This window comes from Sorex araneus, chromosome 4 (genome assembly GCF_027595985.1).
Source record: "Sorex araneus isolate mSorAra2 chromosome 4, mSorAra2.pri, whole genome shotgun sequence".
Lineage (NCBI taxonomy): Eukaryota > Metazoa > Chordata > Mammalia > Eulipotyphla > Soricidae > Sorex > Sorex araneus.
The window spans coordinates 43767889-43795161 of record NC_073305.1 but is presented as its reverse complement, the minus strand read 5'-3'; the positions used below and the strand labels follow the sequence as shown (position 1 = coordinate 43795161).

At 57.9% G+C, this 27273-nt stretch overlaps 1 protein-coding gene across 2 annotated transcripts in view; it reads left to right on the top strand.

Moving 5' to 3' along the window:
- Positions 1 to 19727, top strand: part of CCDC12 (coiled-coil domain containing 12) — a 45260-nt gene extending 25533 nt beyond the window's left edge. The window contains exons 2-7 of one of the 2 annotated variants that reach the window (XM_004614511.2): positions 7020 to 7087; positions 17581 to 17660; positions 18578 to 18639; positions 18845 to 18879; positions 19291 to 19367; positions 19465 to 19727. In XM_004614511.2, coding sequence (XP_004614568.1) covers positions 7020 to 7087; positions 17581 to 17660; positions 18578 to 18639; positions 18845 to 18879; positions 19291 to 19367; positions 19465 to 19547 — 405 coding nt within the window. In that variant the 3' untranslated portion in view covers positions 19548 to 19727. Of the gene's footprint in view, positions 1 to 7019; positions 7088 to 17580; positions 17661 to 18577; positions 18640 to 18797; positions 18880 to 19290; positions 19368 to 19464 lie in introns of both variants that reach the window. The other variant, XM_055135732.1, reaches the window with a different exon arrangement.
- Positions 19728 to 27273: the final 7546 nt, after the last annotated feature.

Below are 27273 nucleotides of genomic sequence, written 5' to 3'. Positions count from 1 at the left end.
CCCTCCAAGATGCAGGACAGATTGTGGTGCACGCCCGCCCCAGAGCCCGGACACCCCCCACTCACCCAGTGCTGCTGACGTTTCTCCCCTTTTCTCCTCTGGGCCCTCGTCCCCTTGGGAGTCTAAAGAGCTCCAGCGTCCTCTCCACAGGACACGGTCACCAATTCTGCATCCCGTCCGAGGCCCCAGCTCAGGAGCCAAGCCCAGCCCTGCTTTCTCCATTCCCTCCTCAACACTCAGCCCCGAGGCCTGCCACAGGACCAGGTGTGGCCCCCAGCGCCCAAGCCGTCCCCTCGTGCCGCATCATCTGGCAGCAGGGACAGGGCGGGCGGTGGGGGACCAACCTGGAGTGAGCCTCCTCTCTGCGTGCTGAAGACACCGAGGGCGGCGTGGGTCCCTTGCTCGGCCTTGACAGCAGGGGCCTCGCATCAGACCCTCAGCGCGAGGCCCCCGCCACAGCCTTTCCCTCTGTCCCCTCCTCGCCACCACCTCCTTTGTCAAAGGCGCCTTCATTCTCCCCGTGAGTCACCGTCACAACCCCAGCTAGCTTGGACTCCTCCCTGTGGCCTGTAGCTTCCAGGCACCCCCGTGTGGGTCCCCCGCCACTGCCCTAGTGCCTGCTCCTATCTGCACTTCTTATCTCTGGCCGGCTTCCTCTTCCCGGGCCTCCTGCCCCCACACTTGGGCCTCTCACCCAGCCCTTGGGGAGCTGCTGCCCGCCTGCCTCTCCACTCACCCGGCTGCCCCCCTCCCCACCCCCGCCCTCACCGCCGAACTCTCCAAAATTCCTGCTGAAGCGCCGGGAGGGGAATCGGCTCTCGGCCCTGCACAGATTGTCTGACACGCCTGACATCTTGGCTCCGCCGATTTTATAACCCCACCGTCTGCTTGCCACTGTAGGGGCCAGGTGTGGCCGATAGGGCAGGAGCTTATCGCATCCCGCTCAGACGCCCATCAGCGGGGCCCTGCCCGCGCCCTGCTCCCTGCTCCTCCGGAGCCGCGGGCGCACCCCTCCTCCCATGCCTTTTCATTCAGTTCATTCACCCATTCTGCCAGGATGGATGCCAGTCGAATGGTCCCTGTGTTCAGAGAAGAGGAAAACGGGCCTGCCCAAGGTCACTCGGCAGGGCGGCATGGAGCCTGGGGGCCGGGGCCTGACCCCTCGCACTCTCCCCTGTGCTGCGCCTGCCCGCTGCTGGGGTCCTCACCTCCTCTCGGGCCAACTGTGGGCACAGGAGTCAGGGGTGCTGGCAGCAAACCAGGTGCCAGGGTCTGTGTGTGAGGGGTCTACACTGGGCACTGTGGCTGCCCAGAAGGCTGAGGGCGCCCCCTACCCCCCACTGCAATCTCCTGCTTTCACATGGAGGTGTGGCAGCGTTCAGCCCAGGGCTTATCTCTGCATCTTCCGGGCGGGCCGGCGGGCGAGGCAGTCTCCCTCCCTGGCTGCCCTACCCCCAAGGCCCCGGAGGTCAGCTCTGCCGGGCAGGAAGTCCCTCCACCCAGCACGGGCTGCCCAGGCACAGCGGAATGATGAAACCTGCAGGTTTGCCCTCCCGTCCTGTCACTTCCTGCCCCCCTGTGCTAGGCCCGCCCCTGCCCATCCCTTTTTGACCCTGCCCCACTGTGGGCCCCAGTCAGAACTGGAAAGGCTCCGACGGGGCTCTTTTCGGGTGAGGGTGCGGGACTTTGTTCCCTTGTGACTGTTCAACAGAGGGCTGGGTGTGTGGGCCATACCCCAGACACACTTGCGCCCGTGAAGCTTGTTTGCCCAGGCCCGGGAGGCGGGGGGGTGCACCCCAGCTGCTTCAGCAGTGGTCTCCCCCCGGGGAGGAATCAAGATTAGGAGTCGTGTGAACATCCTTGCCCGCCTCACCGTGCGCCACCCCCGCCAGAGCCCGGCCCTCCCTTGCTCTGACCACCCTCCCCAGCACACGCAGGGGCGGCTGCAGGCCGGGCAGGTCCAGCAGGGCGTACAGCAGCCGTGCCCGTCTCCCCACCCTTCCCGGGCGCCGGCCCTCGTGCTGCTGTCTCCACACTCAGGGATCTGCTGCCTGCTTTGTCTGTGTGGCGAGCCCCCACCCTTAGCTGCTTGGAATGGGGGTTGAAGGGTCCCCGCCTTCCCTGAAACACTTTCCCGGGTTCGGAAAGCATGGGAAAAGCCTCCCACACCGTCTCCTGCTGTGCGCAGGCCCGTTTTCTGAGCCTCTCCTGTGTGGCCCCTGAGGCTGGGGTTCTCGCTTCCCTCGGGCTCCTGCCCCCAGGCACATGCAGGGACCACGTAGTCATCCCACTGTCAGCCGAAGTTACAGTTGATACTCCCCCGTGTCACGTTCCCGCAGCTCGGGAGGGACCCTCCTAGGAGACTGAGGAGCAAACACGGCGTTAGAACCCCAGGTCCCGGGGCCGGGGAGGGAGCTTCGAATGATGGAGGCCCCACGTTGGACCCCTGGCAGACAAACACGTAGAAACAACCCCAAAACCCAGTATGTCCCGAAGTCCATAAGCTTCTAGCCTTGCTGGTCAGGTAAAGGAGAAATGACACAAATTGTCCGTGTCCGAGAGCTGACCAGCAGTGAAACCAGGAGCAGACGATAAGCAGCTTTACGACATTATATTGGGTAACTTAGGTGAATGGGTATTATTTGAAAAACAGATTGCAGCACATGCGGTGCCTGAGCGCATGTGTCGCCCGCATCTCCCCTTTCGAGATGTGTACTTGCATGCTTTCCTGTCTAATGCCGGGGTGTGTGGGGGGGCTCTCTCCACCCTTGGAGAAGCCCGAGTTCTCTCTCCAGCACGTTACTCTCCACTCTCTCCCACTTTCTCTTCCTCCTTCCCTTCAAAACCTCCCAATAAAAACTAATTTAAAAAAAAAACCCCAGATTGCTTCAAGGAGACACAGATTCGTGGCTGGGGAGATGGGGCGGGGTTTAAGGCACATGCCGGCTTGGTCCCCATCATCACTGTTCCTTGAACACCACCAAGTATGGCCTTGGAGAGCTCAGCCACCACCGGGTGCACCCCTGGGGGTCCCCGAACATCCAGATACTCCCCAGCACTGCAGCCCCGAAGCAGCACTTCATCCCTAGGCCTCGAGCTGCCGGCCCCGTGCGCCAACAGAGGAGAAACAAAACTTTCGAAGCCCTGTAACCTCACAAAGAACTTGAGGCCAACATGGCGTCACTGAGGCCTTGCCAGACAGTTGAGGAAGAAGTGAAACCATCCTGCACGACCCTGCTTTGACCTGGACCAGTCTGTTCCTGGCAGAAGGCCCTCGAACATTAAGAGTCGGGCTGTGTTTGGGGCAGGGTCCTTTGAGACCCCTGGAGCCTTGCCTCACACCCCTTTCTCCTGCGTGCCCAGTCCACCTGGGCTGCCCCCAGGACGGTGCCTGTGCCCAGATCCAGGGGTGGGGCTGGGATGGAGCCACTCGCAAAAACTAAGGGCCCTTGAGATGGGCAAGAACACAGCGGGAGGGGCCCGGGGCACCTTCATCTGGAACTGCAGTGCCGGTGGACCCGGCACCTTGGCCGTGTGTGGTCCCTGCCCTTCAGGGCTGGGAGAGCTTCTAACTGCTGGGGTGGCTGTGTGTGTGTGTGTGTGTGTGTGTGTGTGTGTGTGTGTGTGTGTGTGTGTGTGTCTGGGGGCGGGGGTGTCTGCGTGTGCTGTGCAGGAAATGAGGGGCCTGGGGAAGTAAGTCAGCACTGCTCCCGCCCTCTCCTGAGCAGGCTTTGTCCTGTGTGACCACAGCCCACTGTCATGGCCGATTTGTGCCCTGCTCCCAGAACAGCACCCCAGGCTGGCTGGAGACCCTTCACCTCCAGCTGGCGGGGGACCCTTCATCTCAGGGCTGGCTGGGGACCCTTCACCTCCAGCTGACGGGGGCCCCTTCACCTCTCCCCACTGGCTGGGGACCCCTTCACTTCTGAACTGGGTGGGGACCCTTCACCTCTCTGGACTGGCGGGGGACCCTTCACATCTGGGCTGGCTGGGGACCCTTCACCTCTCCCTGCTGGCTGGGGACCCCTTTACCTCTCTAGGCTAGCTGGGGGCCCTTGACCTCTCTGGGCTGGCTGGGGACCCCTTCACTTCTGAGCTGGCCAGGGACCCTTCACCTCTCTGGGCTGGCTGGGGACCCTTCACCTCTAAGCTGATTGGGGACCCTTTACCTCTCTGGGCTGGCTGGGGACCCTTCACCTCCTCCTGCTGGCTGGGGACCCCTTTACCTCTCTGGGCTAGCTGGGGGCCCTTCACCTCTCCGGGTTGGCTGGGGACCCCTTCACTTCTGAGCTGGCTGGGGACCCTTCACCTCTAAGCTGATTGGGGACCCTTCACCTCTCTGGACTGGCTGGGGACCCTTCACTTCTGAGCTGGCTGGGGACCCTTCACCTCTAAGCTGGCTGGGGACCTTCACCTCTCTGCGCTGGCTGGGGACCCTTCACCTCTCCGACTGCAGTGCCGAGGCTGCCCCTCCCCCTCCTGCCGGCTGCACCTACAGTGCCGCTTGTTCTGCGGGTTGTTTTCTCACTTATTAATGAATAACTTGGTCTGTGTGAGGCCCTTGAGAGGCTTCTGGGGACTCAGGAGGGGGTGGCGCCAGTGGCCTCCAAGTGCCCTCACTCAAGGGCTGAGAAGGAGCAGGGCGCCGGCAGAGGCTGGGCTCCTGCGCCCCTGGGTTCTCTACCTCGTGCCTCGAGTCCCGCCGGGAGGAAGAGGCTGTCCCAAGGTGGGGGAAGCCGGCGTTACCGCCCAGAGCCCCCCGCAGCAGTACGGTGGAAGGAGCTTCTGACTTGAATGCCCAAGCCCCGGTTTGCGTGATGAGTGTTTAGGCCAGGAGGGTGCGTGCGTGGAGAACCTCCCGCGTGCTGTTGGGAGGCTGTGGAAGGTTCTGCCAGCAGCCCAGGAGAACTGCGCTTGCCCCGTGAAGAGTCCAGACTCAGCGCAGTGGAGCACTTGCTTTGCACGTGTGAGGCCCTGGGCTTGGTCCCTGCCGCACTGGGCCGGCAGAACAGTTTTGTCCTCGGGCCTGAGAGATGGGTCAAGCGGAAGCACATAGACCAAGCATGTGTCAGGCCCTCGTTCAGTCCCAGCACTGCTGGAGTGGCCGTGAAGCACCGGGTGGTCAGGCACATTCTACCAGGCTGAATGTCACGGAGAGGCCCCTGTAAAAGAGAGAAAAATTGTGGAGAGGGGGCTTGGCGGGGGGGGGGGGGCGGCGTCTAGGGATGTAGCTGTAGTGCCGGCTCGCTTGTCTTCCATGTGTGTGGCCTTGAATTCGGTCCCCAGCACTACGGGGACCAGACAAGGAGTTTGTGCTCCACTCTCCCTTCCCCTTCGGCCGCCACCAGGCAGGGCCTCTCTGCCCCGGCGTCTGCTGCCAAGCTTTTGGCACCCCAATGAGGGTGTTGGCAGGCTCCTGTCCTGGTCCAGGGTCTTGTCTGGACCTTTCTCCAGCAGCTCGCCCGCCTGCCCGCCCTCCCAGCCAGGTCTGAGAGAACTGGCCAGAGCCCTCAGTGCCCCCGACCCGCCTTGTCCATCCCTGCCTGACTGCTGCTCCAGCCACCTGCCTGTCCTCAGAAGCACCCCCTTGCTGCAGGGGCTGTGCCCTCCAGGAATGCCCTTCCTCCCCCTCTCCCCACCCCAGCCCATCGTCCTGACCCTGCCAGCACTCAGCAGGAAGTAGCCCGTCTCCTCCCCAGCAGAGCCAGGTGGCTTTCCTGCAGCCTCGTCTCCTGGATCCCCGGAGCCTGGGCTGCCCCGGGCGGGCTGCGAGCAGGGGAGGCCATGGAGAGAGCCACCTGTCCCCTCACAGAAGCCTTCCAAGGACCAGGCCGCCGGCCGGTGTGTGTTCCCTTCCGGCTAGGGGCGGAGACAGCAGCTAAGGGCAGGGTCTGGCTGCCCTCGGGGTCACGGGATGAACACTGCAAAAAGGGACTCGCGTATCAGATGCCAGTCTCAGGGTGCCAGCTGTCCGTGGCAAAGCAGGTTTCCGGGAGGGAAAACTGCGAGTCCCTCCTTTCCTTACACTGTCGACCTCAGCCCCAGCTCATTCTGCGCCTCATCACAGCCGCTTCCTGCTGGCAGGGACTCAGAAATGTCACAGTGACCATCAAAGGCAGGTCGCCGCCAGTGATGGCACACACGCAGACACCCTGCACGGGCGGTGTCGGCAGGGTCCTGTCCTGGACTGCTCCCCCCACCCTGCACGGAGGGCACTCACCTAGGCCCGTCTGTCCGGGGGTTGGGGACAGGCTAGCTGCAGTGAACGCGCAGTGTGGGGCGCCTTGACTGCTGCATGGAAGCCCAGGGGCCGCGCCCCTCCCGGAACACAGGTTGCTCTGTGTCAAGGTTGAGATCAACTTGCATTCTTTTTTTTTTTGCTTTTTGGGTCACACCCAGCGATGCACAGGGGTTACTCCTGGCTTTACACTCAGGAATTACTCCTGGTGGTGCTCAGGGGACCATATGGGATGCTGGGAATCAAACCCGGGTCGGCCACATGCAAGGCAAACGCCCTACCCGCTGTGCTATCACTCCAGCCCCCCAACTTGCATTCTTGAGCCTTGGAAAGAGATGTGGAGGTGGGCACAAAGGTACCAGAGCCAGCCCCCCGCATGCCGTGGCCCCTCTGACCCGCACCCACACGGGTCCCCTCACCTCCCGAGCTCTGTGACCCGAATGCGTCTTGTTACGAGTCTGGCTTTTCTGGAGCAGCTCCGGCCTGGGAGCTGGCCTGGGCAGCGGGTGACCGCGTCTCACTCCCCTGGCCCTGCCCCTGCAGCTCACTGAGTGGCTTCACCCAGACCCACAAAAGTGGGCAGACACCCCTACCCCCCTGACTCTGCAGGAGATGGCGAGGAGGAAGGTTCGGTGCTGCACCATTGGCTGTAGCAGGCCCTGCCTTGCTTGGAGGCTGGGGTGCCACGCGCGGGTCACTGCCAGACCGACTGGCCTTGCGGGCATCAGGAACTGCAGTGGGCGCCTTTGTCTGAGCAGGCTTCTCTCCCTTCTCTCCACAGGACAAGGACGATGGGGAGCCAAAGACCAAGCAGCTCAGAGACGGAGAGGAGGAAGGCGAGAAGCACCGGTAATCCGCTGTTCCTCCACGCCTGCTGGTTTCTGTGCCCCCCCTCCCGGCCCTCCCAGTCTTCCGAGGTCCTGCCCCTCCACCTGAATCTTCCCCACAGCCTGCCCTGTGCCCCGCCCCTGAGGGCTCCCTGGCCACCAGCATTTTCCTCCACCCTCCTTCAGCTCTCACTGCCTCCTCCCCCAGGCAGGCCTGGCCAGATCAGGCCTGACCCGGGTCATCCGGTCCTGTCCAGTCTCCTCCGGTTCCCTTACCTGCCTCTTGGCGCTTCAGGGACTGTCACCGGAGTCCCTTTGGCCTCCTCTCCGCCTGAACGGGGCGGGCTCCCTGGGGACTCTGCTGCTCACAGGCCCTGCCGTGTCTCAGCCCCGCCCCCCCTTTACCCCTGTCACAGGGACAGTCCTTCAGGTGGGCGTCTTCTGCCCGGTCCCCTGCCTTGCCCAGACCCAGCCTCCCTTCCCCCAGCCTACAGGCCTGCACCCAAGGCTGGAATTTCCAGAGCTGCTTGGCTTCGAAGCCGGTTTAAGAAACGCTTTTCAGGAGAGTGGGTGGCATGGCGAGGAGCCGGAGGTTACGCCGCGTGGGCCGGGGCCAGGGGCCCTCACGGGGCAGGCTCCTGTGCCTGGTCAGTGCCAGCCCGGCCCAGGGCATGTGGAGCTCAACGGGGAGGGGGCCGTCAGTCAGGCACAGGGTCTGTGCGGGCTCCTGCTCCTTGGCGGGGACAGTCTCCACCCTGGAGGGTGCTGCTCCGGGGAACTGGGTGGGTGTGTGGCAGCCTGCCGCGGCCTCGTGTCGCCCGTGCCAGCCCCATCTCTGCCTCCCTTTGCTGAGGAGACACAGCAAACAAGACGGGACCTTTGCAGATCTGCACCCGGACGCATGTGTAGGCGACTTGGTAGTTTGTGGGTCTTTGGGAAGGGTGTGGGGGTCGGGGGGCCGTTGAGCACAGCCTGCAGCACTCAGGAGCCAAACTCAGCTCTGTGCTCAGGGGTCACTCCTAGCAGTGCTCTGGAACATGCAGTGCGGGGATCACACCTGGTGCTCACACCCAGGCATCACACCCTGACCTCTGGAAGCCAGGCTCGAGCTCAGCCCGTCCTGCCTGGGACTGCTGATCCCCAAGGTGCACGCACTGTGTGCACACAGCAGTTGCCGGGCCTGGCGCCTTCCTCCTGTTCTTGGGATGCCACAGCTGCAGGCGGAGAAGCTGCTGAGGCTCAAAGATGGTGCAGGACCCTCGGCCCCTGTGTGCTGAGTTCTGCCAGGGGACCCACACGCCCCGTGTGCTGGGCTCTGATGGGGGACCCTCACCCCCTGTGTGCTGGGCTCTGATGGGGGACCCTCACCCCCCCCCCCCGTGTGTTGGGTTCTGCTGTCTTACGGGATCTTAGTGCCCCCCACCCTGTGGCCTCAGGGGTCCTTCCTGGTGAGAGATGAAGGCGTTTGGTCTTTGTTCCTTTGCCACATGCCCACAGCTGTGGGTGACCTGGGCACAGGTGTCAATACCGTGTCTACCTTCCGTGGTGACTCTGAGGGGCCTTTTGCTTTTCTCATTTGCTCTGAGGTTCTCATGCCATTGCTCCAGTTGTCTCATTTCTAGACTTTTTTTGTTTTTCTGCTGGACAGTCTCCTCTCTGGTCCTTGTTGATGAGAAAAGGCAGGGGCACTGTGGGTAGGGGCATGGCTTAGGGTATAGATTTGGGTGGTGATGTGGTTGAGTCTTAACCTTGGTGTTGAGTGAAGAAAAAACAAACATACTAAATTTAGAAGCAGTACAATGATATTATGCACCTGGTCTTCACTCAACACTAACTTGATTAGAATTTCTTTATGACTTAGTATATGATTTGTATGCCTATTTTGTGTGCCTATATGCCAGGTGGTACATAAAAATTTTGCAGAAAGAAGCAAAAAGGTCATGAGTGAAAATTAAGAAGCATTGGTCTGGGCCGGAGTGACAGTACAGCAGGTAGAACACTTGCCTTCATACAGGCCCAGGCACAGGCAGGGAAGCTCTGTGGGGATCTGGCAGAGGCCATGGCCACCGGGGTTACCCTGCGTATTCTTTCACCTTGACAGAACCTACGGGAACACACTTTTTGTTTTTTGGTTTTTGGGGTTTTTTTGCTTTTCGGGTCACACCCAGCGTTGCACAGGGTTTACTCCTGGTTCATGCACTCAGGAATTACTCCTGGCGGTGCTCAGGGACCATATGGCATGCTGGGAATCAAACCCGGGTCAACTGTGTGCAGAGCAAACACCCTACCCACTGTGCTATCGCTCCAGCCCCGGGAACACACTTTAAAACTGTTCCTTGTTGAGCAGCAGTGCCCCAAGTGTGGGAACGCGGAGGATGGAGAGAGAGGCCCAGAACTGGGGGGCAGCTCGGGCCTGGAGGCCTGGTGCTGCCACTCCAGCTTTCTGACCCACCCTGGCCGGGTCACATGGCCCCACCGAGCCTCAGCCTACTGTCTGCGGCTGAAACGAGGGAGAAACGTTTACTTGCTTTCCTGCGGCATGGGCCGGAGGCTGCGTCTGTCCGGATCGGGGTTTGGGGTGACAGAAGACACTGAGAGCATCACGGGGCTGCAGATGTGACTGGAGTGAATAGGATTGCCCCTTACAGAAAGCCCTCGATGACTTGGTGCCCAAGCCCATAGGTGGGCAAGCAGTGGACGGCTGCTTTAACGCCTCCCTCACTCAGGGGCAGACAGATTCAGTTGTCTGAGGGGTTCCCCGTGGGGCCCGAGGCTCGAGACAGAGGAAATGGGAATATCCAGCAGGGGCAAAGGCAGCTGGGCACCCCAGGACCTTGCCCCTCGCCCCCACCTTGACTTCTCAGCACATCGCCACCAAGACCCTCTACAGAAGCTCGACTCTGCTAGGTCCTTTCACCTTTCTTGCAAATTTTTTAAACTCTTGTTCATAGCAATGAAAAGGCTTTTGTTGTTGTTATTGTTTGTTTTTGCTTTTTGGGTCACACCAGCGATGCTCAGGGGTTATTCCTGGCTCTGCACTCAGGACCTCTGCACCCCTGGCGAGACTCGAAGGACCATATGGGATGCTGGGAATTGAACCCGGGTTGGTCGCATGCAAGGCAATATAGCCCTACCCACTGTACTATCGCTCCAGCCCCAGCGATGAAAAGGTTTGCTGTAACTTTGGAACCTCACGAACCCTCTGGATCAGAATTTCCATTTTAACGTTTTTGTAACTCTCCAGGATGCGTCCAAGCCCATCATGGCGGGGAGCGGTCCTGCCGGGCTGTGGGGGAAGGACAGCCCGTCTAGAGAAGCTGGGAGCTGGCAGTCTGGGAAGCAGCCTCCAGAAAGGGGTGTTTCTGTCAGCTGCTGCCTGTTATTTTCACGCTTGCCGTCACTTCCTGCCACTCGCACGAGGGCCATCACTGGCAGTCAGGCCGCCCTGGCTGGTGGGAGGAGAGGGGATGCGGGCATGGTCAGGGGGCAGGCCTTGTAGGGTGGCCCTCACGATCGCTGCCTCCTGCCCGTGCAGCTCTCAGCTCCGCACCCAGCTGGCACCAGGCACGGACAGGAGTTCACCCCAGGGTGGGTGTCAGTGGCCGCAGACCCTTTACGTCTTCCTTTGAGCTGGAAACATGTTCTCTGGCTCCATGCGCAGAGCGACCCCACCTGAGCCTCAGGCCTGGCCCAGTGCTGGCCCCAAGCCCTGGCGGATGGACAGGTGCCCCCCACCCCCTGCCCCAGGCTGGTGTCTGCCAGGGTGTCTCCATGACATCAGCCCCACGTGGAAAATGTCGCCCCATGCCAGTGGCCACAGCCCACGCTTCCTGAGTGACATCACTCCCCGCCAGGCCCCAGGAAGGCGTCCTGACTGTGGGTAGGGGGCTGGTCGTGGCTCCCCGAATGACCCCGGAGGGAGAGTGGACACGGGGAGTTTAGGGCCCATGTGGGAGCCGGCCTGCCTTGGGCACCGTCCAGGCAGGGGCGCCTGGTGCCTTCTCCTGGCACCGCCTGGATCTTGGCCCGCCTTCAGGGCCCAGGCCCTCCCCAGGCATCCGTCCTCCCTGCTCTGGGAGGGTGCCGAGGGAGCCAGGCTGTCCCCGGGCCCAGCGACTGGGCGTGGAGGAGCCTCTGCACGCGGGCTCCCAGGGCGGCCCCCACCTGCCCTGCGCCCTGCGGCCCCATTGAAGAGGCTCGGCCAACCCGAGGGGCGGCCAGGGGCGACGAGAGGCAGAAGCCTCTCCTGACAGCGCAGGGCCCCTGCCGCAGGGATGGGGGGCTCGGCTGCGCCCAGAGGTGCAGCCCAGCGGCTGTCCGCCTTGACCTCTCTCCTTCTCAGTCTGAGATGTGCTGGAAGCTCCAGTGTTCCGGATGTCTAGTCAGTCTGCCGGAGATTTGGGAGACACAGCTTACCCGGCGTCTGTCTGTCCTGTTGTGCATGTGGCTCCCCACGTACCACATCGCAGCCCTCTCTGGAAAAATTCTCACTAGCTGCTGAACTCTCTTGGCAGCTAGGCTAGGGGCGGAGTGTGAGAACATTGCACCGTCCCCTGCCTGGACGGCCACTCACTGGCTGCCCCAGCACCGTCCTGCGGGACTGGGCCCTGGACGCTTGTCCGTCCTGGCCACTGGCAGGGTGGGCTGCACCAGAGCTGCTGTCCTGGAGGGATCCCACTCGAGGTGGACCCTGACGCCAGCGCAGGCTCTGGCCCCCTCCCCTGCCTCGTTCTTCCTGAAACCCCGTCTGCCTCTCACCCAGGAGCCCCTGTAACCTTGGGGGCTGGTGAGGGTCCTCGCAGCGAGCTGGGGGTTTGGGGACCAGCCAACCTCCCGGGGTGGTGTCGGGCAGTGGAGGCCGGTCTGTGGCAGTTTCCCTTCAGGGACACCCTCGGGCCCACATCACTGAGCTGCCCCTGAACAGAATTCCCAGGTCCATTCAGTTTGTTATTTCGGTTTGGGGGTCCACACCGGGTGGCGCTTGGGACTTACTCCTGGCTCTGCACTCAGCGATCAGTCATGACAGGCTCAGGGGACCCTGTGAGATGCCGAGGATTGAACCTGGGTCCACCGTGTTCAAGGCAAACCCCTTGCCCGTGGTACTATCTCAGAACACCCACCTCGTGTTCCATTCTGGTCTCTCCGGGGTCTCTAAGGACATTCCCAGGTGCTCCGGCTGCCCCCCACCTCCCTCCCCATATACACATCAATATACACATCACCCTGTCTCGTCATTCATGTTGGGGGCCTGGGGATGAGTCTCCACGTACAGGGCCTAATGTGACTAAGAGGAATTGGCGAGGAGCTTTCCCAGGGGACCCCTACGCCGTCTCTCTGTTGCCATGGACACCTGCTGGGGGCTGCAGATCTGTCAGCACAGGCCGGTCAGGGCTGCTCCGAGCCTGTGAGCACCAGTGCCCCAGCAGGAAGGAGGAGCCCCCGGGGCAGACGGGCAGTCAGCGCCTTGAGCTCAGGGAGCAGATGGTGGGGAGCTGCTCTCCCCTGGCTGCTTTCCAGGGACCCCGGGGCAGGCTGGGGTGGTGTAGAGGGCCCGGGGCTAGCACAGCTCTGGGAGCCGGGGGACTTCCTCCGCTCAAGGTTTCACTTAGTCATTCTAGAACTCTGCCCCCAGGTTCAGACTCCTAGAGCTGCGTCTTTTCTGATCAAGTTCTGACCTCATTTCCATCTTCCTTCCTGTGTCCCCCTCCTACCATTTGGCCCCCAGTCCCATGTTGTGGGCCCCCTGTTTACAAGATTTTTTAAAATGTTTGTGTTCTTGCCTTCCTTTTTTTTTTTTTTGCTGGAGGTGGGGTGGGGGAGGATGACAGACACACCCAGCAGCGCTCAGGGCTTCCTCCTGGGCTGCACTCAGGAATTAGCCTGGTGAGGCCCAGGGGGCTAGGGGTGCAAGGCCAGCGCCCCCTCACTGTGCTGCCGCTCCGGCCCTTTAGGGGATTTTTACCAGGGGTCCCTGGGGCCCTTGGCTGAGAAGGAGAATTCTAGAGAATAGCAGCTGCTGTTTGGTGCTGTTTGGAACGTGCGCTTTCTCCATCTCTGTGCTTTACACCGACCAGGTGTGAAAGAAGACCCCCCCAAGGGGTGATTTCCCCAGACTCTCCCTGGCCAGCCCGTCCCTGGCACCCTGTGGCCGCCTTGAGGAAGAGCCCACCCCACTTCCTCAGGCCTTCCGACAGCTCCCCTGGAACCGGCAGAGGAGGTGGGGGAGAGCAGGGGCAGGACGTTTCCCTGGTGCAGAGGGCGGCTGGGAGCCTGTGTGTGTGTGGGGGGGGGGACACTCCACTTCGCACCGGCCCCGCCTTAGGCGTCCTCCCTCCCAGCCACCAGCCACTGCCCTGACCTCCTTTGCCTCGGTCTCTGCAGGCACTGCTTGGAGCTTCCTGCATTGTTCCTGCAGCATGAGAAGGCCCTGAGACCCCGGGCTGCCTGCGCATGAAGCTCTTTCCCTGTCCTCCGAATTCCCCACACCTGCCCGAGGCAGTCGTGCCCAGACACGGCGGCAGCAGCGGCTGGGAGTCGGGCCCCTCTCTCGCAGGACAGACACTCAGCCCCGAGCCTCTCGGAGCCTCTCGCTGCCGGAGGGAGGGAAAAGGGGCGGAGCTGTGCCTGGCGGGGGACCTCTGGGGAAGGGGAGAGGCACTGCCCCCAGCTTCGCTGGAAGCCTAACCCCAGGCAGGCCTGGCTGTGGTCAGAAAGCAGGTGTTGCGACCAGGACTGTATTATTGGGGGTGGGCCCACGCCCCAAGGTGCCCAGGCTACTCCTGCCCTCTCTCCAGGGTCACACCTGGCGGTCGGGGTGGGGTGGGCATTTGAGGTGCCAAGGATGAAACCAGGGGCAGCTTTACTCCTGTGCTGCCTCTCCAGCCCTAGGACCACATTTGGACTTGGTGTGGGGACACTGTGGGCCTAGCCTGGAGTGGGGGAGTGGACGCACCCTGGGCTGTGGGTGCTGCTCAGACAGTGATGCCAGTATGACGGGGTCTGTGAGGGCCCAGGGCAGGGGAGTGAGAGGAGAGGGCCGGCTCGGAAGCGCTGGCCTTGTGGGGCTTCTGTCTGGCGCGTGTCTGGCCACCCTGTAGGGCCCCTTCGGTGTTTTTGTGTTGGGTTGGTGTGGGGGCCATCCCCGGCTGTGCGCAGGGCCTGCTCCTGGCTCTGTGCCTGGGGGTCACTCCAGGCAGGGTTGCAGGAACCGTGCATGGTGCCGGGGATTGAATCCAGGTTGGCTGTGTGCAAGGCCAGTGCCCCCTGCTGTCCTGCCCTTCAGTATTTCCTAAAGAACAAACATCCTCTATGACTGACTCTAAGTTTCGTCTACACAAGTTTTTCAAGGCCATTTTACCTAGATTTTATCATTCCACTGTGATATTGCTTTGACTTTCAGCTCTTCTCACCTCTCCACTGGTGAGGCGATTAGCCTGGTTCCTTAGCTCTGCAGTCGGTTTACGTTTCTCCTTAAATAGTGGGTGTCTTTGTCCCACCTAAGGCTTTCACTTTGTCTTCGTTGTTTGATATTTTGACAGTGATTTATTTAGGTATGCCTTTTTTCTTTTTAAAATCTGTGGTTTGATGCGTTACGTTTATTTTATATCACGTTCAGCTTTCATACATTTAAATGTTGCTTCTGGGCCTCTGATTTCAAATATTGGGTCTTTCCACCATGTTCCATAGGCCTCTTACACTTAACACTCTTTCCTGTATTTCCAGCTTTCCTTCCTCTGGCCCTCAATTTGGGTATTTCCCTGCCTACTTACAGTTCACTAACCCCACCTACACTGCTGTTGGGCCCATTTACTGAGTTCTTAGTTTTGCTTATATTTTTAGCTGTAGAGTTTCCCTGTCATTTTATTTTGGAGAGGATTTATTCTTGCTTCCAACAAACAAATAAATTCCTGGGAGTGTCCTGACCAATTCCAAGATGTGCAAGGAGGCTTCCACTCACCTCCGTGCAGTTCCAGTGCTCCGGCCACTGGCTGGGCCCCTCCACTTGCTCTGAGAATGGGGGTTATGAGGTGGGGCCAGGGCCCTCCTCCATGGCTGCCAACGTTTTTGTCTCATCCCATGCAACTTCAGCAAACTCTACTTGTAAGTAAAAATAATGCTCTCGGGGGGCAGAGTGATAGTACAGCACATAGGGAGTTTGTTTTGCAAGTGGCCGACCTGGGCTCGAACCCCGGCACCCCTTCCTTATGGTCCCCCAAGCACCGCCAGGAGTAAGCCCTGAGCACTGCTGTGTGTAACCCAGAAGATGGAAAAAAGAAAATAGAGAAAATGCTGCCAGGGAAAGCGGTGCCCAGCCCGAGGCTCGCCGTGGCGTGTTTCATTGCAGCCCCTGAGGTGTAGATGGCCTGGCTGCTTCTCCGAGGCCAGCAAATAGAGCCTAAAATCCCCGTCTGCTGTCCAGGTTTTTGTTTGTTCATTTTTGTTTTGTGGCCACAAGGGTGTTGTTCAGGGGTCACCTGGTGGTGCTCCAGGGACCTTGGAACCGCCGGGTATGTAAAGCATGTGTTCCGGCCCGTTGCTCTCCGGAGCTCAAGGAGCGGGGGCAAGGGGGAGGGGGTTGGTTTGTTTGGTTGGTTTAGGGGGAGCACATCCGCCATTGCTCAGGGCTTATTCCTGGTTCTGTGCTCAGGGGTCATTCCTGGCAGGGCTCAGAGTGCCATATAGGGTGCCGGGGATCGAGCCTGGGTTGGCTGCGTGCAAGGCGAGTGCCCTACCTGCTGTGCTATTGCTCTGGTCTCCCTCAGGCTTGTATTTGTTGTTTTTTTTTTCAAAGTGGTTTGTGGGGGACTGGTGGAAAGGGCTTATCCTTGGTCCAGGTGGCAAAGACCAGCCCTAAGAGCAGAACCTGGAGTCCCCTGACCTTTTCCAGAGAGTCCTGCCCTCCGATGATGGTGTTAGGGGACAGTGTCTTCACCAGCTCCCGCAGGGAGAATCAGGGGAGCATATCGCTCTAGTCCCCCCCTCGCCCCTTGTATTTGGCCGCAGAGTCGAGCCCCTCCGCCCCTGCGACTCAGGTGCTTCTGCCCGTCGGCCCGGGCTGTCCCCACCTGTCAGTGCTGCTCTGCCCTGTGTTGTCCAGCCTCTCGGTGTCCCCTGCTGTGCCCTGCCCCTTCGTGGTCTGCCACGCCTGGGGAGCAGGAGTCCCGGAACTGTCCCCCCAGACCTCCCTCCTAGCAACCGACTCCCCTCCGAGCCCCGGCAGTCGTTGGTTTTCCCCTCACTCATCCCTGCAGTTTCCTTCCCACACCCACTTTCTCTTCCTCTTTTCTCCCCACTCTGTTGTGACCACAAGTCGTGCCCCCATTCACACCCCACTTTCTCTCACAGAGCCTGCGGCCGCGACCAGACCGTCCCCCCACTAGGGTTGGGGCACAGGGTGGGTGTCCCCGCCTCCTCGGCTGGGGCGGCAGGTTTCTGCGTTCAGCTGTGCTGCCCCCCAGGGTCAGCCCGGCCCCAGCCTGCGGGCCTCGGCGGTGTCAGCCGGGGCCGAGAGCCGGGGACGGGACAGGTGGGCGGTCAGCCCTTGTGTCAGCGGGGCAGCAGGCAGGCTCTGCACGGTGGGCCCCACACTGGGAGGAGGATGCAAGCCCCTGGCTTCAAGGGGGCCCTTGGAAGGGAAGGGTGGAAGGGGCTGGGGAGTCAGCGACCCTCGACCTGCATTGCAGTTCAGGGGGTACTTGTGGGGGGCTCTAGGCTGCCCCTGTTTTCCATCTTAACCTTTGGGAGCTCCCCCCTGGCAACCAGATGGGGTTCGTGACCTCTCTTTCTGCTGTTTCTCATGAGCGCGTGTGTCCGTGGGGTCAGGGGTGGGCAGGAGGAGCTGCGGAGAGCCGGGGAACCCCGGGAGTCTGAGAGGAGAGTGGGGCAGGCTGCTGCCCGCCTCAGCGGGCACCCTGGCCCCTCCACTCCCTCCGAGGGGCTCTCGGGGCCTGCCCCAGTCAGCAGCACGTTCAAGTCCTCTCGTGGGGTGTTGCCTGTGCTGTTGTCAGAGTCGCTGCGTGGACCGTGGCTGCCCCATCCTTGCAGCCGCCCTTGCGGTGGTCCATGCCCGCTCCCGCAGCCCCCGCCAGCCAGCCCCGGGCACCACACATATGTGAGTGTGAGTGTGTGTGTGTGTGTGTGTGTGTGTGTGTGTGGTGGGGGGGGGGTACGGGGACCAGATGCCGCCCTGGCCTTCTCCCTCAGTGCAGCTCAGCCCGCAGCCACTGTGGGAACGCCCTGGGGGGCCAGCTGGTGGCCCTGCCAGGACCAGGGCCTGAAGTCTCGCCGCAGGCCAGCCTGCCCGGGAGGGTCCCGGCATACAGACATGGTCTGGAGGAGCCAGGCCTGCACCAGGTGGCAGATGGGGGAGGGCGCAGAAGCCCAAAGAGGGACTCCGGTCCCCAGGATGCTCCTGCCCCCGCCTGCGCGGCTCTCACTGACCCGAGCAGCGAGAGGTCAGGGTGTGAGGTCAGGGAGCCTGTGCCCGCATCATCTCTGCCCTTCTCGGCCTGGCAGGGAGCTCCGGCTGCGCAACTATGTCCCCGAGGACGAGGACCTGAAGAAGAGGAGGGTGCCCCAGGCCAAGCCCGTGGCAGGTAGGCCGTAGCTGTGGCGTGTGGGCGAGGGGCACTGAGCACTGAGGAGGCTGCTGTGCCTCTGCCTGTTCGCCCGGCCCCTGGGGGGACCTCTCTGGGCCCTGGAATGTCAGGGTGAGTGGCCCTGTGACAGATCCCCCATCCCTGTCCAGTTTTGTTTTGATTCTTTTCATTAGCATTTTGTGGTTGTTTGTTTGGGGGCCACGCCTGCTGGTGGTGCTCAGGGGAACCACGTGGTACTGGACATCAGCACCCTGGACCTTTGAGTCCTCTCCCTGGCCCGTGGTTTTTGATCAGAGATCAGTGACTGTGTCCCACGTCCTTGCCCTGTCTGCCGGTCACTCCTGGCCTAGCCCCTGCTGGGTGGGGGCAGTGAGGCGGGGCAGAGAAGAGGACTGAGGAACTGGCCCAGACCTCTCTGCCCGGGTCCGTCTCCCCGATGGCTGGAAGGAGTTGAGCAAGGTGGGCGCCCGGATCCCCAGCCCCGCCCCCTCAGGAACACCGGGCACTCCCTCGGAACCATTGGAGACGGTGATGGTGCCCGGGCTCCCCGCCGGCATCCTCCAGGTGTACCTCTGAGAGTAGGATGGGCCCCGGCCAGTCCAGGACCCGAAGGATGTCTTGGCTCCGGAAGCCCTGAGGAGATGGGAAGAGCAGCCCTCGTGGCCTGTCACAAAACTGGGCCTGGGTAGATCCAGGCTGCCCACTCCCGCATAGTTGGGGGCGCCGTGGGCTTCCTGGCAGGGGTCTGGGCTCCATCTCTAGCTGGCGCCCTCCTGCCTCCTCTCCTTCATCCCAGGGTTGCCTGCAGCCTGAAGGGCAAGCCCTTCCGCCACTGCTGCCTTTGCGGGGAGTGGGGGGTTTCCCCCGCGCGGCTGGGGTGCAAGTGGCCACGCTTGTTGTCTTGCGCCCTCTAGTGGAGGAGAAGGTGAAGGAGCAGCTGGAGGCCGCCAAGCCAGAGCCTGTCATTGAGGAAGTGGTGAGTGTGGGGTGCCCGGCCTGCAGGGGGGAGAGGAAGGGGGCTGCTCTTTTCCCCAACCTGCGCTCCCCAACTTCTCTTCACTTCTGTATAACCTTCCTCTTTCCTCTTCCTCCCGTTCCTACCTCTGTTCCGCCTTACTATTCCCTGCAGTGCAGGGCCCCTTCACATGTGTCTCTTTCCTTCCAACCCCCGCCCCTCCCAGGACCTGGCCAACCTCGCGCCCCGCAAGCCTGATTGGTGAGTGTTGCCATGTCAGTCGGGTGCAGCTTCCTGTCGGCGCCTAAGGGGGGGGCTGTCAGTGGGTGGACCTGGCGGGGACGGGATGAGTGTGTCCACGGAGCCCTGGGCTGGAGACACTCGGCCTCCTGGAGATTCCTTGCTGGCAGGGCTGGGCTGAGCACGTGGCCAGCAGGATGGGCAGGCCAGTCCGCTGAGAGGCCAGACCCGAGAGAGGCCCCTTGACAAAGCACAGGCCCTGTGGCCAGTGGGTCGGGGGTGCCGCTGGGGGCATTGGGAGATGGAAGAGGCCCTCCTGGCCTACCCACAGGGCTGTCCCCTCGGGGACCGAGCCTCGCTCAAGGCCCAAGGCCCCAAGACCTGTCTTTAGCTTCGCCTCCACACCCCCCACCCCCCGCCTCCTTGCTTCAGGGACCTCAAGAGAGACGTGGCCAAGAAGCTGGAGAAGCTGGAGAAACGGACCCAGAGAGCCATCGCCGAGCTGATCCGTAAGTGGGGCCTGGCAGGTGGACCTGTGCTTCGGGGAGCAGGGGCAGGTGCCCACCAGAGCCCCCCCTCCACCTGTCTCGTCTGCTGTCCATGCAGGGGAGAGGCTGAAAGGCCAGGAGGACAGTCTGGCCTCTGCAGTGGCCGCCCCCACCGAGCAGGAGGCCTGCGACTCCGACTGAGCCTCGCCCCTGCTCGCTGCCTGCCTTCGCCTCCGTGTGGCTTCAGGGCGGGGACCCGCCGCCCGTCTCTGTGAAGCCCCCCGGCAGCCCCCTGCGCTGTCTGGGCTGCTCACTCTGTACATATGTATGTTTCCAACTTTTTTTTTTTTTTTAATAAAAACAAACCTGTGCAAACAGAAACAGGGAGAACTCTGTGTGTGCAGAACCAGGAGGCCTTGCAGTGCTCTGGGGTTTGGACCCCAAATCGGAGTGGCTGCCACGGGGATGCACAGCAGATCAGCTCTGTGCTGGGCGAGTGTCTGAGAGGCTGTGGGCTGTCCTTGGTCACTGCGGGCACTGAGTGACAGAGACCGGGCCTGAGAGAGTTCCCGTGAGCCCCCACATGTCTAGGCCTTCGCGTATCCACGGGCTGCCGCCATCTGTGGTCCTCTGGACATTCATTCCCAGTGGGAAAACCCGAAGGAAGAAGCGGCCTGTGCGGGGAGGGACGCGGGTCCTGGGCCGCCCCAGACACCATCAGCCTCTGCCCCGCCCAGGGAGCCTCCCTCCCGCCGAGCTCGACTGGGGCTTCCCTGGGACAGGCTCCAGCACCAGTGACCTGAAACACCCTTAACACCGGGCCACTGAATGAAGACTGCAGAGAAATGTGTCAGTGCCGCGGGGAGCTGGTCAGAACATCTGGAATACAGAGGCAAAGAGGTGAACAAGGCGGCAGAAGGCTGAGGCCTGCCCTTTGCCTTGAGATTTGACGTACCAGGGGAAACCCAGTGAATGTTGGGGGACAAAGAGCGCCCAGTACTTGTCTATAATGAGGGGCAGGGTAGGCAAGGTCAGAGGACAGTGCTCTCGTGAACTAACAATCAGCGCTCCTGAAACTCCAGGGGGAAGCTGGCCTTGGCTTCATGCCTGTAGAGCAGACGGAGCCAGCCCTCATGTTGGTGCCCACTGGAGAAGCTCCCGTTTATGGTGGTCTCAGACTCTTGAGGGAAGGAAACACAGATCCTACTTTGGACTTGTTCTCATTCCCTCCCCAGCCCCCCATATCCCCCATTGGAGCTCCAAGAATGATGAGCAGTTACAGAAAAGCTCAACAGATGCCCATATGCCATCAGGGTGATCGAAAGCCTTGTAACCTCATATGTACCAGCAGTTGCTGTACACACATGAATCTGAAACTCATCCGACAGTTCCTTGGATCGGCTGGTGGGTCTACCTGGGAATTGGGTAAGGGGGAGCAGAGATGATCTCACAGCTGAGAGCTTGTCTGTGGCTCCTGAAGCTGCTCCCAGGACTCCCCAAAGACTTTCTAGGTGCACAACATACACATCAGCCCGTGGTCTTAGGGGCCATTAAAGGGTCGAGTGGACGTGACAGCTCCATAAATGCTGTTCTGAAACATTTAAACAGCCAAGAACGTGGCTCAGCGGTAGAATCTGCCCTGGCTTCAAGCCCCAGCACCACCAAATACAAATGATGATGGGATCTTCAGACCAAAGGGACACAGTCCCAGATGGACAAGTGGGAGTTCACAAAGTAAATCTCGGGGGCTGCTGCTGCAACACTTATGTGTGTTCGGTGGCCCAGAGCCCCTTCCCCACCTCCCCAGGACTCCCCAACAGGGAGATGGGGAGACGAGGGGTGGGGACTACAGTCTGATGGTGAAAATGGCCTGTTTAATGCAGAGCTGCTCGCATACTTACAGAACATCAGAAAGGGGATTGAGGTAAGGACATAGCTGTGATTGGTCATTTACATTGATAAGCATTTGGCAGAGGATTCTCTTGGGGAGATCAACTCAAGAAGATACTATGTCTCCCAGGAACATCGATATCGCTTTTATCTTTCCCTCTAGTTGTATAAGTTATCAATACTTGCAGTTGTTTGGATAAACACAGCAAGAGACAAAGATCCCAACACTTAGTTCTCTGGGCTGAGAGCAAGCAAGGCTTTTAACACTTAGTTCTCTGGGCTTTGAGAGCGAGCAAGGCTTTTACCATAAATCCCAGACTAAGTCCTCAGGTCAGTTCAGCTTGTCCTTCCCCACGGGGGTCCTGTCGCTTAGGTTGTAACAGCTTGCATCGAGACCATGCATTTATGCTTTCTAGACTGTCCCATTTCAATGTCGGGGTAGCTTTGCCACTCACCCCTGGTCCATCCCAGTCCCATGGCAGGACCTCCCTTTGGGGTGTTAGTAACTATAGCAACTGAAGCCTGGGTCAAGTAATATGACCAAGTAATTATGCCCAGGAGCAGATATATTTCAGAGCCAATCAACTCCCAAATATCAGGAGCATAGCATTAATGGTCTTTTCTGTGTTTAACCAAAGAACATTGCTCTATAGTAAAATATAAAAAGGCTATAGGGGAAACAGAAGAGCCGGTACAAATACACAGCACTTCAAATACAAAGTAGTACATATACAAAGTTCAGAATTACCAGGAAGTTTTGGCTTAAAAGTAATCAAGACTGACTTGGGGAACTGTGACAATGAGAGGTAAAATACAAGGGAAAGAATAAGGATGAACTTTAATCAAATTAGAGATGCTGGCAACAGCATGTTAAGCCTCTCTGGGAGGAAGAATGGGAGCAATTCACTGATGAAGCCTAAAGTACTTAGGGTTGATATCCAACAGGCAACCTGAGATGTCAGAAGTCAGGAGGAAGAAGGAAACGTAAATACGCACTGATCCTATAAAACGTATTTGTGGAGCAAAAGTTAAATAAGGCCAACTTAGAATACATTACAACCCTAGCAAGTAAGATAAGGTAGGAGTGGCCGGGTAATAGCCCTCTGCAAAACTCACTGAAGAGAGAAAAAACTCAAAAGTCTAAGAGAAAATGTAGATCAAGTCAGTGAATCCCAGCTTCTCTTTAATTACAAATCATGCACTCGGTGACTTTTTTTCACAGGGAAGGGGCACACTCAGCGGTGCTCTGTTCACAAGTGACCATGGCAGTGCTCAGAGGACTATATGGTGCCTAGAATTAAAACCAGGGTTACAGCCATTGTGGCCACATGCAAGGCATGTGTTCCTCCTGTACTAGCTGTCTGGCCTAGATAGCTTTTTAAAAAGCTCCTTGTATAGGGGCTGGAGCGATAGGATAGCGGGTAAGGCATTTGCCTTGCACGTGGCCAATCCGGGTTCAATTCCCAGCATCCCATATCGTCCCCTGAGCACCGCCAGGAGTAATTCCTGAGTGCAGAGCCAGGAGTAACCTCTGTGCATAGCCGGGTGTGACCCAAAAAGCAAAAAACGAAAAAAAAAAAAAAAAGCTCCCTGTATAGTGTCATTTATATAAGAGACTTCAGCCCTGGGGCCAGAGAGGTAGTACAGTGGGTAGGATGTTTGCCTAGCATGCGGATGGACTCGGGTTCGATCCTTGGCATCTCAATGGTTTCCTGAGCACCACCAGGAGTGATTCATAAGTGCAGAGCCAGGAGTAACCCCTGAGCATCACCAGATGTGACCCCAAACCCAAAAAATTCTTGTATCACTTGTAGTCCCGTTGATCTTCAGTTTGCTCGAGCGGGCGCTAGTAACGTTTCCATTTGTCCCTGTCTCGAGCTAGTGCAGCCCAATGATACCTGCTTACTCCAGGAACAGGAAGAGCCTCAAATCGTTCATTCAGAGATTTGACAAGAAATCTGACCATCTAGTTGGTGGGCGGCCACGAGGTCTTCTGACGTCCCGTGGAATCGAGTCAGTAACAGCTCTAGTCCAGCGGTCATCTCTGAATCGCATTCAGAAAAAATTCTAAAAAAAAAAAAAAACAACCCTTCAGCCCCAGGAAGATTTAAGAGAGGGATTGGATAAGCTTGGCCAAGCACTGAGTCCCCCAAAGAAAGCAGAGACAGACGGGTTGGCGAGGGGAGACTCGGGCATCAGCCTTGCTGGCCACCCTGGCTTGCAGAGGGGCAGTAAGCTGCCCACCTACTGCACTGGAAATGTCGGGAGCCACCCTGAGCCCACCTTGTGCCACAAGATCGGGGCTGGGGAAGCCAGGGACGCATGGTACCTGGCTGCGTGCACGCCATCGCTGTGTGCTCAGGACCCGTGTCCTCACAGGGCCCAGTCAGCAGGGAAGTGAATCACGGGCCAGGCTGCTGGAGCTCGGAATCCAGGAGAAATGGCTATTTAGATGGTGCAGCGAAACACCTCAGCCTCCAGCCTGGGGTGACGCCGGGCCCGGAAGCAGGCAGGGATCCTCAGCAGCAGCTCCGCGGAGCCTCTGAGCCCTCAATCCTCTCAGGGCGTGAATGGCCAGAGTTCATTTTGGATCTTTTATTTTTTCCCCTTTTTCTCCTCTTCTTCTCCTCCTCCTTTTTTTCTTCTTTCCCTTCCTCTTCCTCCTTCTCCTTCTTTCTCTTCCTCTTCCTCCTCTTCCTCCTTTTTTTTTGTAGGAGTTAGTGAATTTTTTTTATTTAATTTTTTTTTTAATTGAATCACCATGAAAAAAGTTACAAAGCTTTCAGGTTTAAGTCTCAGTGATACAATGATCAAACCCCCACCCCTTCACCAGTGCACATTCCACCACTAAGAACCCCAGTATACCTCCCATCCCACCCCTCACCCCCACCTGTGTGGCTGATGGTTTTCACTTTACTCTCTCTATACTTCGATTTCATTCAATATTTCAACAGAAAACTCACTATTATTATTTGGAATTTTCCCCCAACAAGTAAACCTGCTGAAAAGGCATCATTTGATAATTTGTTTTCCATTGCTGAGAATGAAGAGTATATGAGGTTTTGGATTTCTGATAATTTAGTAATTAATTCCAGGGAAATTTCTGCCAGAAGTTGCATTAACTGCAAGCTTGTACCTCTGGTTAGTGGGCTCTATAAGATGACGGTCCTTTCAGAAAGAAAAGGCCGAGAGAAAAAACCCTTTCCCCTCCCGGGGTGGCACCGGGTCGTAGTTCAGTTCACAGTCTAGAGGCACTTCTGTAAGAAGCCCCTGGGTGTCAAAAGTAGTTAGTAGGCCTCCGGGATCATGGTCTTTTAGGAGCAGAGGAACCGTTTGTGTGCGGCTGCTCAGGGTCTCGTCTGGGCCGAGAGCGCCTTCTTCCTTCTTTATTCTTCCTGAATTCAGATGTTTAAGAAGAGAGAGAAAAATAAAAAAACTAGAAATGGAGTTCCCATTTGACCCAACAATAAAAATTCTGGAAAAATATCCTGGAGGTGCAAAAAAGCACAGTAGAAATAATATCTGCACTTGTATGTTTATTGCAGCACTATTTACAATGGCCAGAATCTGGAAAAAACCCGAGTGCCCAAGAACAAATGACTGGTTAAAGAAACTTTGGTATATCTGCACAGTGGAATACTATGCAGCTTTAGGAAAGATGAAACAGTGAAATTTTCATATAAGTGGATCAACATGGAGAGTATCATGCTAAGTGAAATGAGTCAGAAAGACCGGGACAGACACAGAATGACTGCACCCATTTGTGGAATATAAAGTAACATAATAGGAGAATAACACCTAAGGATAGTAGAGATAAAGGCCAGGAGGGTGGTACGACAGCTTGGAAGCCGATTTCATGTGCTGTGGGAAAAGGCAGGTGGGATGGAGAAGAGACCACTAAGCAATTGATGGTTGGAGGTATCACTTGGGATCATAGATGGCGTGCTGAAAGTAGGCTGTGAACCAAACATGATGGTTGCTTAGTGCCTGTGTTGCAACTATAACAGCCAAAAGGAGAGAGAAGAATGTGTCTGCCACAGAGGCAGGGGGTAGGAAGGGGTGGTGGTGGCGGAGGGACACCGGGAACATTGGTGGTGGAAAATGGGCACTGGTGGAGGGAGGGGTACTCGAACATTGTTTGATTAAAACGTAATCATGAAAATTTGTAAGTCTGTAGCTGTATCTAACGATGAGTCATTAAAATAAAAAAAAGAGAAAAGGGGGGAAAGGGCAGAAGCTTCCGATATTGGGACGGAGGGAGGGTGTTTCCTAAGCAGGATAACCCCACACCACCACCCAACACTGTTATGTATGTGCGTGTGTGCGAGTGTGTATCTGCATATGTGCACGTGGGTGCAAATACTATTATCATTCAAATTGGGAAGAGAATCCATACTCTAAGGAGTGTGAAGTGTATGGTGGATTTTGCAGGGGGCAGGCATGGGTGGCATCTCCTTGAGGATGCCAGGGTACAAGTCCCTCTTGCCTGGACAGTTGACAAAACCACGACTCAGAGACTGCACACAGGAGATGGAAGGGCTTATTTAATTTATTTATTTATTCATTTGTTTTTAATTTTTGTGTGGACTGGAGCTATAGCACAGCAGGTAGGGTGTTTGCCTTACACGTGGCTGACCTGGGTTCGATTCCTCCATCCCTCTCAGACAGCTGGCAAGCTACCGAGAGTATCCTGCCCGCACGGCAGAGCCTGGCAAGCTACCCGTGGCGTATTTGAAATGCCAAAAATAGTAACAACAAGTCTCACAATGGAGACGTTACTGGTGTCCGCTTGAGCAAATTAACAGCACGATAGTGCTACAGTGCTAATCTTTGTGTAACCTATTCTAGGTGTTTGGACTTTATTTAATCACCATGAAATCACAAAGTTATTCATGATTGGGTTTCAGTCATACAATGTTTCAACACTGAAACTTTCACCAGAGTCCACGTCCATCCACCAACCTCCATTTGCATCCCACCCAGCAGTCCCCTTCTAAGAGGGGAGTTCGGAGGAAAGGCATTTTAAACTGGGTACAGTGCCACCACACTGGAACTTGAGGCTCCCCGAGAACGGGCAGGATGTGGGAAGGTGGGATGCGAGGACACAGGGTGAGCCAAAAAACGGTTTTGGGAAAACCAGTTGTTTCACTCAAGATGGAGACGTCAGAAATGATGGAAGGTCTGTCAGGGTCTACTGTGGGACACCCTCCCACCTAAAAGTGACAAGCTGAGGTAAAGCGCACACCATCACAACTCACCCAAGATGAACTAGTTATTTGCATAATTTTATATTAGGGATATTCTCATTTGCAGGGGCACACCTGTTTGTGCTCAGGGGACCATAATTAAGTGATGCCAGGATTGAACAAGGTGATGCAAGGCAAGTGTCTTCAGGGTGAAATACAACCCTGAAGGACTTTCTCTCTGGCCCCTACCCAATTATTTTTTGACAAAAGCACAAAACCTAATGCAGGATAGCCTTCAGCTAATGGTGTTGGAACAATTAATTGGAGGGCAAAAAGAAAAAGAATTCCACCCTAAATTTCAGACCTTATGCAAAAATTAAGATGGCTCATTGACTTCAATGTGAAATGCAGGGCCAGAGAAATGGCTTAAAGGTCTGGAGCACGTGATTTGCATGTGCAAGTTCTGGGTTTAGTCCTGGGCACAACATGATGCCCCAACCACTACTAAGTGTGGTCCAAAGGAAAATGTAAAATACAAATATATATAAAAAAAACTGCAGGACCTAGTGCTTATAGTGTAGGACTGGAAGCAGTCTGGGGTGGTGGAAGGGGAAGGGTAAACTTGACACTGAAGTTTTTACTCCAACAAAGACCCTGTTAAGAGATAAACATCAGCCAAGGAAATGTTTGCACACCTGTATGTAGAATATATAGAGATTTCTCGAAGTCAACAGTGAAAAAGCAAGTCCATTAGAAAGTAGGCAGGTGAGGTAGAGACCGTTTATGGAAGAGGAGATGCAGGCAAACGCATGTATCAGTAGTCATTAGGAGTGAAAATTAAGGGGCTGGAG